This window comes from Trachinotus anak, unplaced genomic scaffold, assembly GCF_046630095.1.
Source record: "Trachinotus anak isolate AG129_WGS33_773 ecotype Australia unplaced genomic scaffold, CSIRO_AGI_Tana_v1 ptg000007l, whole genome shotgun sequence".
Classification (NCBI taxonomy): domain Eukaryota; kingdom Metazoa; phylum Chordata; class Actinopteri; order Carangiformes; family Carangidae; genus Trachinotus; species Trachinotus anak.
Genome location: NW_027273858.1, coordinates 8702593 through 8722319, shown reverse-complemented (window position 1 = coordinate 8722319; position 19727 = coordinate 8702593). Strand labels below are relative to the sequence as shown.

Genomic DNA, 19727 nt, shown 5'->3' with positions numbered 1-19727 from the left:
CCTTTACAGAGGATAAATGTGAACATCATCTAGCATCCGTAAGTGTGATAATATATTTTAGATAACAACTGTTCTATTCTTTCCCTGAGCTCAAGTGTGAACATATATAACACACATAGTGCTTTGTTCAACTGGAACTTGATCTACTCAGATCTGGCCTCAGATTTTTTTTCTTAAAGTCTTTTTTTTGTGTTTTGTTTATTCTTTCTCGCTACACTCGCAGCCTGGTTGCAGTACTCTTTGGTTCAGACTGAAATCTTAACAAGTATTGGATGGATCGTCATTAAAAAATTGCTCACAAGGCTGAATTTCCACATCAGATTCTTGCCCACATATCGACCCAATATGAGAACCTCCTTTGACCTGAGCAACCTTTAACTAATTCAAGACAAACTGACGTAACTAACTGTGATTGTCTCTGAATTGCTGAAGCAGTAGAAAGGTGAAATGAGTGGAACCATGAGCTCCCATCAGTGATTAGTTGTCATTCATTTCTTATAAACGCTGGGAGACAAGTACCAGAGAGCGGAGCATTGGCTGATGGTGCACAGTCACTTGCTGACATCCCTCATTTGTATTCAGTTTTATGCAAATTAGGAGCAACCTAGTGTATTAACTTTATGTTCAATTTATCAGTAAAAATCATTGAAAATTACATTACTGTGTGTTAAATAAATACTGTTTAATCTTTCTTATTATTATATATGTAATCTAATTATTATGTGTAGACACAATTGTCAACAAAAAGTTCTTCACAGAACCAACACAATACAAAATAACACCCACACATGACATCAGACACATTGGCCAGAGGAGACAGATATCCAGTCAGTCGTTTTTCTGACTTTTTATTTCACCTTATCTCCTCAACTCATCTTCTGATGTTTGCTGCTTGGGTGCAAAGAACCACTCATGCACTGTTTGTGATACGGGATGAAACGTTGGCTGCCTTTGGGGGAGAGGTTTCTTGTCAGTTGGACTTAAAGATGGGGCTTTACAGAGATGCCTCTCATAAATTACAGAGGCATATGTGAAGTTGAATGTTTCCTTATCTGACTCGTGGCTCCTGGGAAAAGGCACATAAATGGGGTGTCAGACACTGTCTTAGTAGCTAATGCAAATACTTAATATTAATACCACATGGACTGTATTAAATCAAAACCCACATATGAATGGATGCGGTTTTGAGGCATCTATGGGGATCTACACAATATCAGCAGATGGAGATGTCGCACAGTCTAAATGCCATGTTAGTTTTGGCAACAAAACAAATGTGTCAAGACAAACATTTTCGCTGCATATTTTTTCCAGTATTATTGGACATATGATGTATGTAATCAAGGAGACAGGGTAATGCTTCATGGGCTTAAATCATTTAACTCAGAGGAAGAAAGAAAAAAAAGAACAGAGAAAAAAATGAAAAAAACAGAGTGGTCACAGTTTTTCTTTCCCCCAGAAATATTTTGTTATATCAGCTGGTGATACTTCATTTAAATAGCCCATTTGTGATATTAACTTACTTTCAAGTAATTATAATTTATAATCTAAAAAAAATATATTTCAGATAATATAGTGGAAATGGTTCTATGGTTATTCAACATTTGCATGAACTGTAATCATAAAGTTGCATAAATCTTTACCCTAGTTTTGGCAGGAATTTACCTAAAAAAGGGGTTATGGTCATTAAAAATGCATCATATAAAAAATAATAATAATAAAATTATTATATATTATTTATTTTTTATATGTATATATATATATATATATAAAACCATGGTAACAGCAAGTACTATTTATCAATACAGGTCCCAGAATTCTTAGGGCAGCAACCTCTTGAGCAGCTATTGTGTCAGAAATACAGCAGAAGAGCAGCAGGTGAATCCGTTTACAGTGCAGCCAAACAAACTCATTATTCAAATGTATTTAAAGAATAAATAATGAAACATTTTCCCTCATGCCATAAGTAACCACAGTCATATCTTTGTGGTGTATGAGCAGTCAGATTACTTTGCTGAGGTTTGGAGCCTGTTGCCTGCTCTCTGTAGCTGCTCCTTCTTGGTCCTTTGCTCCCTGCAACATTTAGAACTGATACTGGGTCAGAAATGTTAGCCAGACGACTGCAGTCAGTGCTAACCTCAGACATAAATATATTGATTTTCCTGTCACTGCTTCATAATGAAAGTCACCACACGTTTCCCTAACTCAGTGCAGCAACAGTAGGAAATGTTTGTTGTGCATTAGCAGTAACTTAATATGATTGTACAGCTGTAGGAGAGTGAACAACAGTGAGGCTGATGTCAGTAATGCTGGATTGCATTACATATCTGTACATTTAGTGTGAAACCCCCTATGTATGAGGGCAGTTTGAATCTGTGGAGGGAACAGCAGACTTCACCACCAGCGATGACAACAACTGTATTATAAAGTCATTCCCAAATGAAATAACAATGGATGAATGCAGGAAAAAGCAAACCACAAACGGTATCAAAATAGTCCATCATTTCATGAAAATCTTTTGGGATTATAAATTAAAATAGTGTAGTTTGTTAGTTAGTGTAGTGAAATTACCCTCAGTTGTAATCTTTCTTCCTTGAATTCCTGTCAAAGACTGAACTGGTGGCAGAAATGCTTAAAGAAGGGGTGGCCCAGTAGTCGAGTGGTTAGGGCGTGTACCATGTTGAGCGCAAGACGCTCTTAGTAGGGCAGTCACCGGTCCGACCCTTTCCTGCATGTCATTTCCCTCTCTCTCTAACCCTTTCCTGTCAGTCTCCACTTACCTATAATAAATGCATAACCCCCCCCCCCAAAAAAAAAGAAGAAATGCTAAAAGAATAAAATTTAATCTAAAATAAACTGACTAGCTTCTTACCATCTGTAACAGTTGGCAGGTAGGGCTGCAGCAGCTGGCTCTGCCTCCTCCTCCACAGCTTCTCCTCTAACTGCTTTTGAAGTTTATGGGTCATGGTCTCCCTCCACCATCAGACACCGCCCTTATTTTGATGGCATCAGTCTTCTTGTTACCATTGTTCCTTGCAACGTCACACCACCAGCAATTACATGTCCAGCAAGTCATCTTTTACTTTGTCGTATTTCTCACCAGGGACAGACAATGTTGCTGGACGTCCTTTGTGAGCCAAAAAGTAATCTGCAGGTTTTGCAACCTTTTTCGGAGGAGGTGCTGTAAAGTCTTCACACAGTCACACACTGACTGAAGATTTGCCTGTCTGAAAATCTGTGAACTTTTGGAGATGCACTCCAGCAAGTCCATCTCCTGCCAAGTAGGCACTAAATGCTTGTTCTTGTCAGCAGTGAATACCTGACAGATGGCCTTGTGCTATTTCACAACCCTTGTCACCATCTTCTGGCAGAAGGCCCATCATCACCAGCTTGTGATAGATTTAGCTCATCCTGTGCAACTACAAAGTCTCTTTCTTTTATGAAGGACAGATCCTGCGCCACTTCACTACATACTACCTCCTTACACCCTTTCTCTGATGTGAGCATTAGAAAAAATAATGAAATGGATCAGTGTGATTTAAAATATGATTATGATTATAAATCTATTATATCCATCTCTCATATCTTTATATCTAGGTCATGTTAACATCATCTACCACCCTATGTAGGCTTATCAGTGTCTGTTATCACTGCCTGTATTAAATTCAGGGTTTGAAATCAGACTTTGGCTTAACACTAACACTACAATGGTATAGAGCTTTGTGTTAAATTAGAATATCATAGAATTACACAGTTCTTCTAATATATTCTGCTGGGTCGGAACCGACACTTCTCCTGTATGGTTCTGGGAAATCGGAGACATTTATGAATCTACAATATGCATGGTTAGAGTGGCTCTGATGTTTCTCTGGGCCACATGTTGTGGTGGGGAAAGAGCGGCAGACTCCAGTGGCTCTTCTGCTATCATCTCATGCTGTGTGCAGCTGGAGGACATATAGTGTATGAAAAAAAAGCTTTCAAACAGGGAGTTGCACAAAGGTTAAGGACTTAAATAATCTTCTTGAAGTGCTCATTCTCAACTGTGCTGAATAGCAGCATATCTATGCAGGAGTGAACAAATATCAAAGTTAGACTGTTGCTCCTTGGGCTACCAGAAGTCAGAGCCTTTTTGTGGTACATATCTAACACCACTGCCTAGAATCCTGATCTGGTTCAAAGCCATTCATAGAATCATAATTTATTATTAGCTTGTCATTATTTTAATTTGCCTTTACTCCATGATTTTACTTAAGATCAAATTGTGTAAAGATATTCTTCTTTTACTGAATTAAAGTTGGTTGATATCAAATAGATTATAGATTCTACATACAGACTATTTAATCCAGATTGTACAGTGTTTTTATTACTCTAGAAATGGCCTTACCTTCCTTTAAGTCTATTTTTAACAGCAGTTGTAGGTTACGTCATCTGTTTGGTGTAGTATTTTCAAATGTAAGATAGAACTTCTGGGTCAGAGTGGGTCTACTCCCGGTTTTGCTTACCAGCAAGGCTGCACCGCTCAATAGATGGAAATCGATAACTGCATCAGTGGTCGGTGTACTGGCCTGATCACATTTCTCCTTGAAACAAGCAGCCTCACAACCTTTTATGGCTCAGCACAACCTGGATTGGGCATGGCATATCTTTGAATGGTACCCCTTACAGTGCAACGCATCATTCAGCATGAGTTTAAATAGAAGGCACTGTTTCTTTTAATACATGGTCAGTGTATCACTGTGTAAAGTCCTGACTCTCTCCCACGCTTGCCGTCTGTCCTCTCGCCATAGGCAGCAATCTGCATATCGCGTGACAATGCAGCCCTGCCCAGACAGGAATGGCAATCACAGAGTCACTGCTTGCATCAGCTGGGTCGACTAAATATGAATGCATTCAGTCTGTAGTTGCTCTCTCGGAATTGCCAGTGCCCCACAACTCTCTCGTATTTGTCAGTCCGATGTAGCTCTATAGTTGTTGATTCGTTTTTATCAGCCTGCACAGCCAGGGTGCTTTTTTGTTTGGAGTTTGTGGCTGAATCTAGTTCTGCTTTGTTCAACAGTACCCTTATTTGTGTTCAAGCTACTTATGCCAAAGATGTTTTTAGAATAATGCCTTATTATAGTAAAATCCTAAAACCCCTATCTGCCTCCAGATGTCTCTCTGCACTTGGCTCCAGCACAGAAGTGCTCATTACATAAGGCGCTACATGAGCAATGGGAAACCAAATTGTAAAGTTTTAGACAGGGCCGCATAAAAAAAGTAGGTTGACAATGTTCTTTACAATCTTTGTACAGGCACTGCTGATTAAGCTTCATTGACTATATACATATATAAAAATTGGGGAAAAGAATAATTTGAATCCCTCTAATTGAAGGTATGTTGTGGCACAAAGGTGTTTCCAAAGTGACCAGGATTCAAATTATAGCCGCTTTAACCTTTATTAAAAAGTGCTTGTCAACATGACTCATCCTTGCTGGATATCATCTGCCCATATCACTGCTCTGCCAGATTAGTTGCTGAAAATAGAAACCTGAAATGGCCATGTATTAGTCATCCAATCATTTAGATGGATCCTTGGACCCAACTTGGATTGCGCTGTCCAGCCCTGCTGGGACAAATGCTTCAAAATGTCAGGGAACACGTTGTGTTGCAACACAGTAAACGAGTATCGATCCTTCTCTCTCTGTGTACCTGAAACCATCACACCTACGTGCCTGGGAGTCAAACTTAAGATATAAGGCTTAACGTGGGCTGGGGGAGATAGACCCTATAATAGCTTCAGCTGGTTGTCAAAACTCTAGCTAGCCCACCCATGTTGGAAAAGGATGCTGTCATCCTCCACATGCAGTTTTTTTTAATCTGAAAAGGCTGGATCAGTTCAATTTTTGGGGAAAAACAAACAACACAAAACCACTCTCCCTCTGTTATGGAGCCAGTTTCTGCCCCCAGGGGACTACAGATATAAATACATGGTAGTTAACCACTGCAATCTGAGGCAACAGCGAGGCTTAATTGTTCCATGTCTAATATGTTTGCCATGGTCAAGTCAATGTTGTGCATGACAGTGGAGCATGAATAAACAGTGTAAATATACAGACACATATAGGGTCTATGGTGCCGAATTTTTGCATACAAAACTAAACAAGCGCCACTTTCTACAATCAGTGCAACTGAAATATATTATATATATATATATATATATATATATATTATATATCATATCAGTGTGTTGCATCTTGTAAGACCTTGCATGACAGGTAATCTAGACCAACCTGTGCCCACACTGAACTCTCCTGTGACTCTCAAAATGACACAGGAGCGGGTACAGGGAATCCGATATTCAGCCTTTTCTCATAAAATCTGTGACTCTGTTCCCCTGACAGGATATTAAGCAGTTCACTATGATATTTATTTGCATGATTTTCCTTTTTTTTTTTTTTTAAACTTTAGTTTTCATATTTCTAATTTCATTTTTCTTGTTTACAGCAAGTCAAGGTAGAAAATTATAGATTGATTTCTCGACTGTTTAGGCCTTATCTTCACAGAGACACATTTTGCCCTCATAAGCCAATTAAAAGATGTTTAATACTCATTAGTAACACACTGCTGTCTCACACGCTCAGAAGAATTTGCTTTGTGAGAAGTTAAAAGACGACTTTGTTTTCTTAAAAGGCTTTTAAGTTTGCCGTCTGTCATAAAAGTTACAGTTGTTTACATTTGGTCTTGCAGGCATTGTCGTTTTTTTATACTCAGTTTGGAGTTGTTTGAATTTTTCTTTTGTGTTCATATACATCTGGTTTTGTTTTTACATATACACGCGTACATTTGTGATGATGTACAGGATGCATGGATGTGACTGCTCATGCTTGTGTAACATAAACAGTATACGTGTGAAATTGTCCGCCATGGTGATAGCAGGGAGCCTCCTGATAATAGTAGTGTCAGTGTGTGCTCAGTGTCACAAACGGCTGTGAGTCGCTGTTGGCTACTCGGGTTCTTTAACAGCTCTGTGGGAGGTCTGAGATTCTGTCAAGGCACAGGTGCAGCACTCAGCTTCAAATACCTTTCCCTGTGGGATGAAATAGTGTGTGTGCAATTGTGACTTTATACAGTATGGGACCGCTGTGGCTGTGCTAACATGTGTTTGTCAGCACATGTATTTGTCAGGATATTTCTGTAAATGGTGTGTGTGTGTGTGTGTGTGTGTGTGTAGGCAGCTGTTTGGGTGGGTTAGAGGAGGGGTTAGATGTTTTTACTTGTCCCCCATAGTAAGAGGTTCTTTGTTCCCTTAACACAGGATGCCTCAGGTTTAAAATGAACTATTGTCATCATAAATGTCAGTGGAAGAATACAGTGTTAATGGCTTCCGCAATAAAAAGGAAGCGCAGGATGATGTGTTGCACTCTGTACAATCACCAACTGATTTTAAATGAATCCCAAAAAAATCTATTTATTGCTGCAGTTTTCAAATCAGTAAGTAATTCTTGTCACATTTGAAAGGGTTACTAAACATTTACTGAAGAGAGATACATATTTATTGAAAGTACATCAAGATATTAATTGTAAATGGATCTTTATAATAACCCTAATAAACACATTTTTTAAAATTTATGGTAAGTGAATATAATTAACTAAGCTACTAATGTCCACATAATTTAGATAATATTCATAATATTCCACAGAAAATGCAGAATGAGATTTTGTCAGTTTTGTACACCTTTGCTTTCTACATGACTGTTCGGTGTAACTGTACAAAACATTCACTGATACTGCACATTTTTTCACAGAAAACTTTTGTTGCTAAGAATCAAATTTTGCTTGCGAAATACACATATACATGATAACATCGAATGCAAAACACCACAGTAATAATAAATGATTACAGAGCAAAATTGAAATAGATACAACATGCTTCTTTACAAAATGGCTGTTCCTCATTATATTATCCAAAATTCAATAACTGCTTTGACAAAACCAGCAGAATCTTCTGTTTATTGTTTGTGTTTCTATTATGAAGTGATCCCCAATCAAACAACAAACAGCACTCCTTACTCTCCAGGATCACATCTCTATTAGCTCTTGCAGTGCTACTTGATATTCTCTCTGTTTCACAATTCACTTTTGTCTCTGCATAGATTTCTCTGTCTAAAACGTGTCTTGAACCTTCTCCTTCTTAGGGGGCTTATGAAAGACCAGAATGTAACACCATGAAACACCATTCTGGCAACTAATTAAGTACCGCACCACAAAATTGCATGATCAAACTGACACCAAAAACCTCTGTATTCAGACAAGAAAAAGAAATGCCAGAAGAAATGCCAGAATACCTCCCAGGGTTTTCCAGTGCTATCTCAATTAATTTATCTCCTTTGTCCTCCACTCTTTCTGTGTGCTGCAAGCCCACACTTGTTGTCTACATAATGTTACACCTACCAATGCCATCAGGTTTTTCTTTCAGCCTTTGAATTTGTGTATGAACAAGTGCTGCACCTGCTTTTTTTTCTGTCTGTCATGTTCATATTGTAGATAAATCAGTCAACAGACTTTAAGCAGTGGAACTACAAAACATACCACCAGAAAATTGTTTGGCCATACATCTGTTCAATTGACAGACTGATAGACAGATTGACACCACAGCTAAATTTTTAATAAAGATCACCAGTGTGTTAACTCCCACATGATTTCTGCCCAAGGCCTAATGATATTCAAGGTGCAATTTCAACACAGTCATCTTTACAGACTAGGTAACCATGTGGGAAAATACTATACCTGTGTGTCAGTGAAATGTCTTTGCAATTTGCTGGGTGTCATAAGAAACAGGTGTTGATGGCAAAAGTGTTGGCTGTCTACCCTTGTTGATTCAGATGTCAACTTGTAATTTGATGTATGGCTTGCAGTTTATTTACAGTGTACAAACAGATCGTATACAAAATGAAATTATGAGTGATAGTTTAACAGGAAAGACAAATTAGACCCAAGCATCTTTTTCAGACACCCAGCTTGGAAGAATAGGTTTCTAGCCTCACCTACTGGATATAAGTAGGAATGTCAGCTACTCATGTGTTCCTTCTCCATTTCATTCTCTGTCATTCTGTACCTTCCTACCTATTTCCTCTCTTTCTGTCTCTCTCCTCAGAATATGCCAGGACATAACAATGAGCTCCAACAGCACAGACCCTGGTCTCTTCCTGGCTGCCAACACCTCACCACCAGTGGCCGGAGCCTACCCACAATCCAATGCTCTGCACCAAGGAGGAGCCGGAGGAGCCCCCTGGTCAGTTTTTCCTGTGAATACCTTGGATGATAACTCCTCTTCCACCAGCAAACTCTTAAACCTCACCTCAGAATCCCAAAATGGGAACAGAACTACAGACCTTGATCCCTTGGGTGGCCACCCTGTGTGGCAGATTGTCCTCATTGTCTTGCTGACAGGTATGCTGTCACTGGTCACCATCATTGGCAACATCCTTGTTGTGGTATCCTTCAAGGTTAATCGCCAGCTAAAGACAGTCAATAACTACTTCCTGCTAAGCTTGGCTGTGGCTGACCTCATCATAGGGGTCATCTCCATGAACCTCTATACAGCGTATCTTGTGATGGGCTACTGGGCCATGGGAAATTGGGCCTGTGACCTGTGGCTGGCTATAGACTATGTGGCAAGCAATGCTTCAGTTATGAACCTACTGGTCATCAGCTTTGACCGCTACTTTTCAATCACCAGGCCTTTGACCTACCGAGCCAAACGGACCACAAAGCGAGCTGGGATTATGATCGGCCTTGCCTGGTTTGTTTCTCTTGTTCTGTGGGCCCCAGCCATCCTTCTATGGCAGTATTTTGAAGGTGAAAGGACAGTGCCCTCAGGTCAATGCTACATTCAATTCCTAACAGAGCCCACCATAACCTTCTGCACAGCCATGGCAGCTTTCTATCTGCCTGTGACGATAATGAGTGTTCTCTATTGGCGCATTTACAAGGAGACCCAGAATCGTTCGAAAGAGTTGGCTGGGTTGCAGGGTTCAGGGGGACGTGGTGGTATAGGAGGAAGGGCTGGGAATGGTGGGAGTGAGCGAACCCGTTTTGTCCATCAGACAGGAAGTTCTAGAAGTTGCAGCAGCTATGAGCTGACCAGGTTGTCCAAAAGGAAGAGCACATGTCGGGAGCTAGTTGGCCGCTTCCACTGCTGGCCTGGGGTTCGTTCTTGGAGACCTGGTAGCACACGGCAGGGGGACGGTGACCCAGATCAGAGCAGCAGTGACAGCTGGAACAACAATGATGCTGCGGTCTCGCTGGACCACTCTGGGTCTTCAGAGGATGAGGACTGTGGTGGAGGAGAGATGATTTCCCAGAGTCATGCTATTTTCTCCATTGTTCTTAGCCTGCCTGGTATAAAGGCTGCTGTCAACTCCCAACTCACCTCATGTGAGGATCTGGATGCAGCCTCAGAGGAGGATCCCTTAAGGGGAGCGGAGTATAACCGAGACAGTCTCTCAACAGTCACCACGAACACCACTGCTGCCACAACTCCAGATGGAGCAAATAGTTCAGAAAATAGCTACCACCAACACTTCTGCTCACGCAAGATTCAGTCAATGCCTATCATCCAGGCTACATCCAACCAAGGCTCTCTGGATGGTCCTTCAACAACCGCTACGACTGTCAACAACAGTAGTACCACCAGCACAGCCACCAAATCCCCCTCTGTCCCAATTTCCTTCAAAGAGGCAGCTGTGGCGAAGCGTTTTGCAGCCCGAGCTCGGACTCAGATCACCAAGAGGAAGCGCATGTCCTTAGTGAAGGAGAAAAAAGCAGCTCAAACTCTCAGTGCCATCCTCTTTGCTTTCATCATCACATGGACACCTTACAACATCATGGTGCTGATCAATGCCTTCTGTAAAGTTTGTATCCCGGAGACCCTGTGGGCAGTGGGGTACTGGCTGTGCTATGTCAACAGCACAGTTAACCCGATGTGCTACGCCCTGTGCAACAAGACTTTCCGCACAACCTTTAAGATGATACTGTTGTGTCGCTGGGACCAGAAAAAGAGAAGAAAGCAGCAGTTTCAGCAGAGGCAGTCAGTGGTCTTTCACAGGAGGATTCCCAGGGAGTCCACGTAAAGGACAGGAAGTTTGGTTGGTTTATAACAGAGAATCGAAAGATTTAACATAGGAAAAGGAAAAGGAAGAAGCATCCATCTAGTTGTTTCTGTGGAGTCTCTTTACTTAGAGATCCTTAATGTGTTTCTCTGCTGGTATGACAAACACAGCAATCCTATGCGATGGTCTTCAGGTGTGTGTTCGTGTCGGTGCATCCATTTAGCAAAGCTGTATGTATGCGTGAAGGGTTGTATAAAGTGAGGTCCAGAGATGAAACATTTCCCTCTGTCCTTGAAGGACTATTTCACGCTAGTACAGCTGAAAGGAAATGAACTGAGTGGAAATAATAGAAAAGGGCTTTAAAATGCATTGCAGGAGAATTAATGAAGTGCAATTGACACAAGGGGAAAGGATATCTTTGTTACAGGGTTGGGGATTCACATTTCTTATCATTTCTTTCTGTGGGTAGCTAGATATGTAACATGCAGAGTGGTTTTGCATTTCAAACAAAACTATGTATCTGTAATACATCACTGAAAGCCAAAACAAAAACTGTTTTGTGTTCACAGGCTTCTACATTGTGCTGATTTGACCTGCCATCCTCTTGACTGGCATGTGTTTTTATCAGAACGTCTGTACATTGCCTTTCTACATGGATATATCTTTCCTGTGTCTGATGGAGTATAAAAGTTCTTTAAATTGTGTCCTTACTTTTCGTCAACAGAGATTTGTTATTTTTGTGATATTCATCTTTGGTTTTCTAGATATTCCTGAAATTTTGAGCCAGTCTGAAAATGATTCTTCTGATGAACTGAGTTGTGAATATTCTGTGTGGCACCACAGTCAGTGAACTGCTGTTGTGTTCATTGTGATTGTTGTGGTTTTTATGGTGGAGACAATAAGTACATTGGTTGTGTTTTATGTACTTGCGGTTTTCTGTCAAGAGTATTGATTATAAAATGATGATATTCTGTTGTGTACATTTGGATATTTCTGACTTGATACATAATGATTGGCTGCACACACAATGATGTCCATTTATAAAGATGTGTGTTTTGATTTTACACTACAGATGGACACAACAAAGGAACTCTTTGTTAAAGGCTGCCCATCTTTGATATAGTAGAGCAATGGCAGCCTCTAGTGGCTTGAGTCCAACATCTACAGTGCAATATCAAAATCCCATTCTGCCAATATGAAGACAAAAATGGGATTTTTTAAATCATGATTATGTAGCAGTTATGCATACTTTAAGCTGTTTGGTTTCATGAATTAGCTTATAGTTATTAAATTAGATTTAAAATATCTATTTGGCATGTAAAAAATAATGGCCACAGTCATTGAAATTGCAATATTTAACTTCCTGTCATCATCTGATTTTTTTATTATTTCATATGATTTATGGGTGACGTATTTCTTCTTTAAAATTATGGAACTATTGATTTGTAAATAGAATTGATACCTGTCCTGGTCTATAGTACACCAGGTTTTTATATATAGAGAGTGGGCAACACATACCACAAAAGTCAACATACAGATGCCAGCTAAGGCAAGAATTTCTTTTATTTTTTATTTGTAATGCACATTATGTTATTCTTATCTTAAGTAGATGTTTTTACATTGTTGCTGCACCCAAATCTTTCAGTATGAATATTGTGCAAAAGGTATTGGAGAAAAAAGATAAACTGTATCATGACAACTGGCATACTGAGGAATGAGTAGATTGGATTATGTTGGATACACTGGTCACGTATAATGACTTATGTGCTGCGTGCAAAAGAGATGTTAAAAAAATATCCCATGCCTGTCAACAGTGGGTATTGTGTCTGCTTTCAACACAGTGTGCTCCGGTGTCATAATAACCTACACTCTTCATCAAAATATGAGATTTTTGTACTTAAATATCGGGAATGTAAACTACCAAAATGATGAACACAAACATTTTGTTACATTTCAAGTATGCCAATCATACTCATATTTTAAGTCAATAAACAAACGAAAAACTTTTTGACAGAAATTATTTGTTTTTTGTGTCACAAGTCATGTCATTAATGTTTTCATTTATTTTTACCTTTCGGGTAAATTCACTCAGACTACTTAATGAATTTGTGTTTTTTGTTTTTTTTAGCTGAGTATAGACCTCCCTCACATTGACATTATCAAAAACTCACATCTGAGACTAGTTTTATACTGCTGCAGCTGAGCAGCCAACTAGACCAGGTGCTTATCTGAAGTTAGCACTTTGCCATCAGTGGTAAAAAAGTCATTACTGTTGTGAGCCATTACTTATTATTTGTTCTGTATCAGCTGTAGCTATGTGAGGGGATATTTTAATACTTTTTTTCACTGTCACAGTCCATTAAGTGCAATTTATTTTAATTTTAGTGCCAGCCACAAACCTCTACAGTAACCATGTATATGAGGTCTGTAATGATGTGTTTGAATATGCTCGCTCTTGTTATAATGGCTTCCATTGTTTCAGGAAGACTTATTTAGAAGAAATATGCTGAAATATTGTTAAATGCGCCTTGTATGAGCCTCCAAATCGGAATCTTCTCTACAAACCAAAAAACGGAAAACATTTTTATTCACATTGAAGTCTAGACTTTTGAGTTTTGAGTCCACCAGCAGCGTATTTAATAAGTATTACCTTGTTACCTTAGCAGGGCACTGGGTCATTTATTATACAATGTTCCACCATTCACAGATAGTTGTGGATATTGGTTCGAGTCTTTGAAATTTAGATTTGCTTATCAAACCTTTAATCCACGCAGCAGGTTCCAGAAAGTAGGCTTACTGAGGTTCACCTGGAACCTGCTCAGATTTGGGGAAAGATAAATGCGACCCATGATGGTGATAGTATCAAATCACTGCCAGCTCACACGCAATTATAACAACTCCCAAATTTTGCTAATGTTGTTCTAATCTTCCAGCTGTAAAAAAAACATAATAGTTCCTCTGTCTCATGTTTTTCTTTCCATTTAACATTTTATATGTAATTGAATTATTTTACAGTTTAACAAGTGTGATCAGAAAACCTGTAGCGATGAAAGTCACAGGCGTGTGTGGCGACACAGCTGAAATTCATTTGTTGATTGGCGGGAGGGACTTAAAAGTGGTGCACCCAACCAGAAGAAGAAGATACTGATCGACTTGATGTTACATGTGGAGGTGGAAGCCTTTCTCTAGCTTTCTGTAACATATAACCCTGATCACTGTCTGACACTACAATAACATTAGTACTGAGTGTCTGATTTTAACCAGAAACTGAATAAACACAAGAGTGGTCTTTGACTGTTGCACAGATCTGTATGTTTCCATGATGAGGCCTGATGAAGTTAGTGAGGGGAGTGTCAGACAGTACTAATGGGAGATGGCCAAGGAGACCAGACATGTGATGAGGAAAATACCAACTTCATGTGACCCATGGCTAAGGAGCGGCTCATAGGCGAAGACAAACACCCATTTGTGTTGTTTCTTCCAGTCAGTGCTGAACCACTGAGGAGAATCCACCAGTCAGGCAAGTAGACTCATTTATGATGTATATTTTTTAAGACAAAATTGAGAAGCTTTTCAATCGTTTGTTTGTTTTTTTTCTGTATTTCGGATATAATTTAATTTGACTCATGTTGCTAAGTGATTACATAATGTGTGATGTTCTTACCAAGAGGAGATCACAATATGTTCTTAAGCCCTCAAGAAGAAGAAGAAGAAGAAGAAAGTTTTATCATATACTAAGTATTTGAACAAATACAAACTTTAATGATTTTGTTAGCTGTTAATTTTCTGGTAAATGTTTTCTTTTAATTAGGATCCTTATAACAAGAATGTGTATGTCATTTATTTATTTAGTTGTGTGTCAACTCTTAAAAACCACAAAAACTGCATTATTTTTTTTTTTTTACCACTTACTTTTAAGTGAGAAAGGGATGGCAGTCTTTGTCATTAATGTTAGATGGCTTGACTTTGACTGTACCACACCCATGGACATGGATCAGTTCTCATAAATGCCTTGATATAAACCCACACACAGATACACAATTAAACAGATGTCAACTATTAACTCCAAGACATGTTTGTAAATGTTTTGCAGTAATAATATTTAATGTCAATAATAATATTTTGGCGAGTGCAATAAAATATAATTAACAATTCATGAAAAAAAATCGATTTTGTCACAAGATTATGTTTTTGGTTTTACAATATGATTTGAATTGATATTTACCATATAATATTTATTATTTTATATAAAATAGTAAATCACAACTATTTTCATTAGGGATGAGTCTGACAATTATGTTTTCTGTTAATCGATCCAAGAGCCCAGAGCTCATCAGCTGTAGAAAACCCAAAGATATTCTGTACACTATCATAGAAGAGGAACAAAACTAGCAAATATTCACATTTGAGAAAACTGAAACTACAAATGTATTATAGTTCAAATTGATTATTAAAATTGTAATTGAAATGAAAATTGTTCCATTTCATCGTTTGACTAATTGATTACAATCAACTAACTTATTAAGCAAATGATTAATCATTCCAGCAGTACATTTTTTATATGTTACAATGGTAACTTTCATTTCGTTTCTGTCACATGAATCTCAATCTAGGTTTTCCTGAATGGGTCCAGATATGTGTGTGAGAAATCAAAACATTTATAGAAGTAACAGACATAAATACAAAAAAAAAGGTGCAAAAACATACAATTGAAAATCGTAATAAGGGCTGAACAGAGAAACAATTTGTGGTCATCATAGACAAAAAGTTCACACACTGCATGGCAAGAGGAGATATGAGACGTCAGCGTGCAATAATCTTCAACTTTTACCGCATGACTCCACTGAGAACAGATTTTCTTTCCACTGCTTCTGTGAAGCTCAGCTTAAATATGAAGCGAGTCAGTGTGATTTTCACTTGTTCCTTTCTCTTTACTTCAGCCTCTCCAGCTCATCTCCCCTCTGGATGAGCCACAGTGGTCAGGATGCAGACTATTAAGACAGTGGAGACCCAAGTGCCCTTTCTGAAAGAGAGCTTCTTTACTACCACTTTCAAAGGAAGGAGAAAAAGCAGTGTTACCAACATCCTCCGTAAACAACAGCATTTACTCCTCAATCAACAGCAGCAACAACAGTGCATTTTGGAGCATCACCAGCAGCACCCCAAGCAATTTCTTTCTCCTTCAGTTGAAAATGGACAAGGGCAGTGCACTCGGGAGCATCAGCAGCTTGCTCGCTCAACCAGCAGCCCGTTATGCAAGACAACCGAGCATGCAGGAGCAGATGGGGATAGAGAGGAGGGGCAAAAAGAGAGGAAGGATCAGAGAGTGAGAGAGGCTGTGCAGGGGAGGGGGGGGGGGCGAGTGAGTGGTAGTGAGCCCGCGACTGTCAGTGCAAGTCTCCTCCTCCTTTCAGCATCAGCATCAGCATCAGCGGCTACAGTGAAGGCAGCATCATCATCATCACAACTGCCTTCAACTGTGGTGAGCAAACAGCAGGGATTAGGCAGCTCTGAAAGAGCTCTGTCCAACAGAGGACCAGCATCAGCAGCAGCCCAGGAGGAAGCCCAGCATGCTCAGCCTCGATCCCAGCAATATGGCCTGTTAGCCAAGGGTGTCCGCCTGCTCAGGAACATGGGGAATCAGGAGACAAAGCAGAAGAAAGGAGGAGGAAGTGGTGGAGCAGCAGGGGATGTCTCAAGTGATGGTGATGCTGAGGTGGACAAAAAATCTAAGAAGTCCCAAAGCAAGATAAGTAAAGGAGGAGGAGAACAGACTGGTAAGAAGAAGTCAAAGTCAGAGTCGAAGGGTTCTGTCTTTTCCAGCATGAAAATCAGGAAGAGTTTATCCAAGGCCAAAGGGTTGTCTAAGGATGACATACTGGAAGATGGGAGGTCAGCACACTTTGGCAAAGCAGAGCTCAGCCACGGTGCAGAGGCAAGCCTGTCAGCTGATGAGGTGGGGATGCTATCAGATGTCGAGGGGGATCTAAGCTGTCTGCCCACCGAGAGTCACCAATCTATAGCAGATGAGATTGGCCGGAAGACAAGCTCGGGATCAGATGCTGACCTCTACAGTTTTCACTCAGCAGCAGCTGAAAATGAAGATCTACTCTCTGATATCCAGCAGGCCATAAGAGACCAATGTGTGACCAGTGACAGGGTGCTGGAAATGGTAACCAGCCACCGACTGGAAGGCTCTAAGGGGAATGAGGCCCTTGAAAAGGTAATATCTCACCAGCTGTTAAATCTGGATAGGGAAGTTGGTAGTGAAATTGTCGCTCAAGAAATAATTGCTGAGTGTGAGAAATTAAAGAACGAAAGCTGTAATATACCCATATCAAGAAATTCATCTGGTCCGGGGTCTCTGAGTGAGAGCGGTCCACCATCTTCAGCCCCAGACACAGAGAGAAGCAGTGGCAGCCTTTTCCCAAAGACCAACAGCACATATAGCTTCCCTGACACTACAGCCACCACCACCTCATATGAGAGTGCTGAGGAGCCCCAGGAAGACCTGGAGAGCCCGGTTCTTCACCCACAGGAGTGTCAGGGTAACCAGGCTGCACAGAGTAGAAACATATGCGTGCCAAGTGTTCGCTTTGATCCTGTGGTGGCAGGACCAGGACCAATGGGGCCTCACAAAAGTGCAAGCAGCATGGACCTGTCTATGGAGAGGGAGGAGGAAGAGGTAACTGGGAGATGGGACTTCCTGTCCCTGAAAAGGAGGAAGAGTAGTATGTCTATCAGCCAACTGACCACGGACAGCCCACCTGTTTCTCAACCTAGACGAACGTCCTCCAGCTCCTCCTCTACTGTCAAACTGTACCCACCAGTCCACCCTTCCTATGTTAAGACCACCACCAGGCAGCTCACCTCTCCAATTGGCTCCCCCATTACCAGCCCCCACGTGCCCAGGAAAACAGATGCCCCCATTGCTTCAGTGGAATCCAATGGGGCCCAGGGATTTAGGAGGCGCAAGCAAAGGTCCTGCTCCATCGCTGGGCCCCTCAGTGTGTCTGCAGACTGGTCCCCAGAGCTGGATGAGCGAAGAGGAAGGCAGGGTGGTGGAGCCAAATTCCCAGAGCAGGAGACACCAGAGAAGAGTCACATAAGTGGGACTTACTGGACACTCGGCTCGAGGAGAGCACATTATGGACGAAAGACCTCCACCTCCACAGTACCCTACGTGGATGTTTTCTCTGGTGAGTCACACATGAAACTGAAACTGAAGGTAATTGAACTGTCCCCACACCTAAGGTTCAGTCAGGACAGGCATAAAGGGCTGTAATTAAAGCATAGATTGGACTTTTGGTGTGGGCTCCCTCACAGATTAGTGCCTGATTATGTAAAATAACCACATTATCCATCAGCAATATATCCCACCATCTTGTCCATATTGCACTCATTGTTGATGGCACCAGCTGTAGCGGTTAGATGTGTGATATCATCTTTCTGAACTACAGATGTGGCTAATTTGTTTAATAAATACTACAGTGATTAGTAACAGCTTTATGTCTGGGTAAGAGTGAAGGATTTAGGGCATCAGTAGGTCTGTCTCAGAGGAAGTGATGAATGAAGGGTCAAAGAAAAGAGGATTAAGAATAAATAGTCTTCCAGACTAAGGACACCTGGCAGGTTTATATCACAGCCCTACAATATAGAACAAAATCATTCATTTATATGCTGTTGGCTAAAACCCATATTATACTTTAGTATTTGCATGAATTTAGATATAGATCAGACACAAAGAATAAGGCTGGTGATATTATATAATTAACTTATTGTCAACAAATCCCATAAAAAGTCCAAAACCAGCAATATGTTAGTCCCTCTCATTATACCTTCCCACGGCCCCAGCCTGTCTTTAACACTCAGTTCCAAGCCTATTTGTTAATATAGTCTCAGTAAAAAAATGTAAGTAGTTCCCTAAACCAGCAGGGCACTGTAGCTCTTAGCAAATGGTATTCTAACAGGAGTAAATGGTGCATTTGTTGGGGACTATTTTCAGCTACTGCAGATTACGTATGCAGGAAAGGATAAACAACAGTGCCCATGTTCATAGTAATGAAGGAACATGTCACCCAGTGTAATGGTTTCATTCATTAATGTGTTTTTTTTCCCCCAGTGTTGAGACAACAATGGAGGTCTATGGTACAGAAGAGTAACCTACGTCATGCTTTAGTTAATTCAAGTCACGATAGGACCAATACATTGTTGGTACTGGTCTTTCCAAGGGATTTGTTGACAGTTAGAGGAATATAGAATATCACCAGACTTGCCCTTTTAATGTAGTAAACTATCGTCATTTATTTTATCAACTCCTCCGCTCTCACAAAAGCAACCTTTCCTGACCTGGCATGTATCAGGGGAGAAAAAGAATCCTTCCCTTAGAATATTTTAGATAGTTCATCATTTATTCCTATTGTTGCTGGGAATCCCCAGTGGGCCGGATGTGACTCACATTAGTTTTGCTCCAAGCCCCATCCTCATTTGACATTATGCAATGGTATTGTGAAATGATTATGGTAATTGCCTAGTGATTTAAATCCTAATGACTTACAAATTATCATATTATACAAATTATCACAGCGGGAATACTAAAGTTATGATTTAAAAGTACAATAGCTCATGAAAACCATGATG

General features: G+C 40.3%; 2 protein-coding genes across 3 annotated transcripts in view; both read left to right on the top strand.

The window, feature by feature from the left end:
* The window catches only part of chrm3a (cholinergic receptor, muscarinic 3a), a 75333-nt gene extending 62229 nt beyond the window's left edge, over nt 1-13104 (top strand). For both annotated transcript variants that reach the window (XM_071480277.1, XM_071480278.1), the window contains one exon: nt 9131-13104. In XM_071480277.1, coding sequence (XP_071336378.1) covers nt 9131-11108 — 1978 coding nt within the window. In that variant the 3' untranslated portion in view covers nt 11109-13104. The remainder of the gene's footprint in view (nt 1-9130) is intronic.
* Nucleotides 13105-13859: 755 nt separating this feature from the next.
* The window catches only part of fmn2a (formin 2a), a 39161-nt gene continuing 33293 nt past the window's right edge, over nt 13860-19727 (top strand). Inside the window, exons 1-2 of the mRNA XM_071480272.1 lie at nt 13860-14607; nt 16028-18286. Coding sequence (XP_071336373.1) covers nt 16072-18286 — 2215 coding nt within the window. The 5' untranslated portion in view covers nt 13860-14607; nt 16028-16071. The remainder of the gene's footprint in view (nt 14608-16027; nt 18287-19727) is intronic.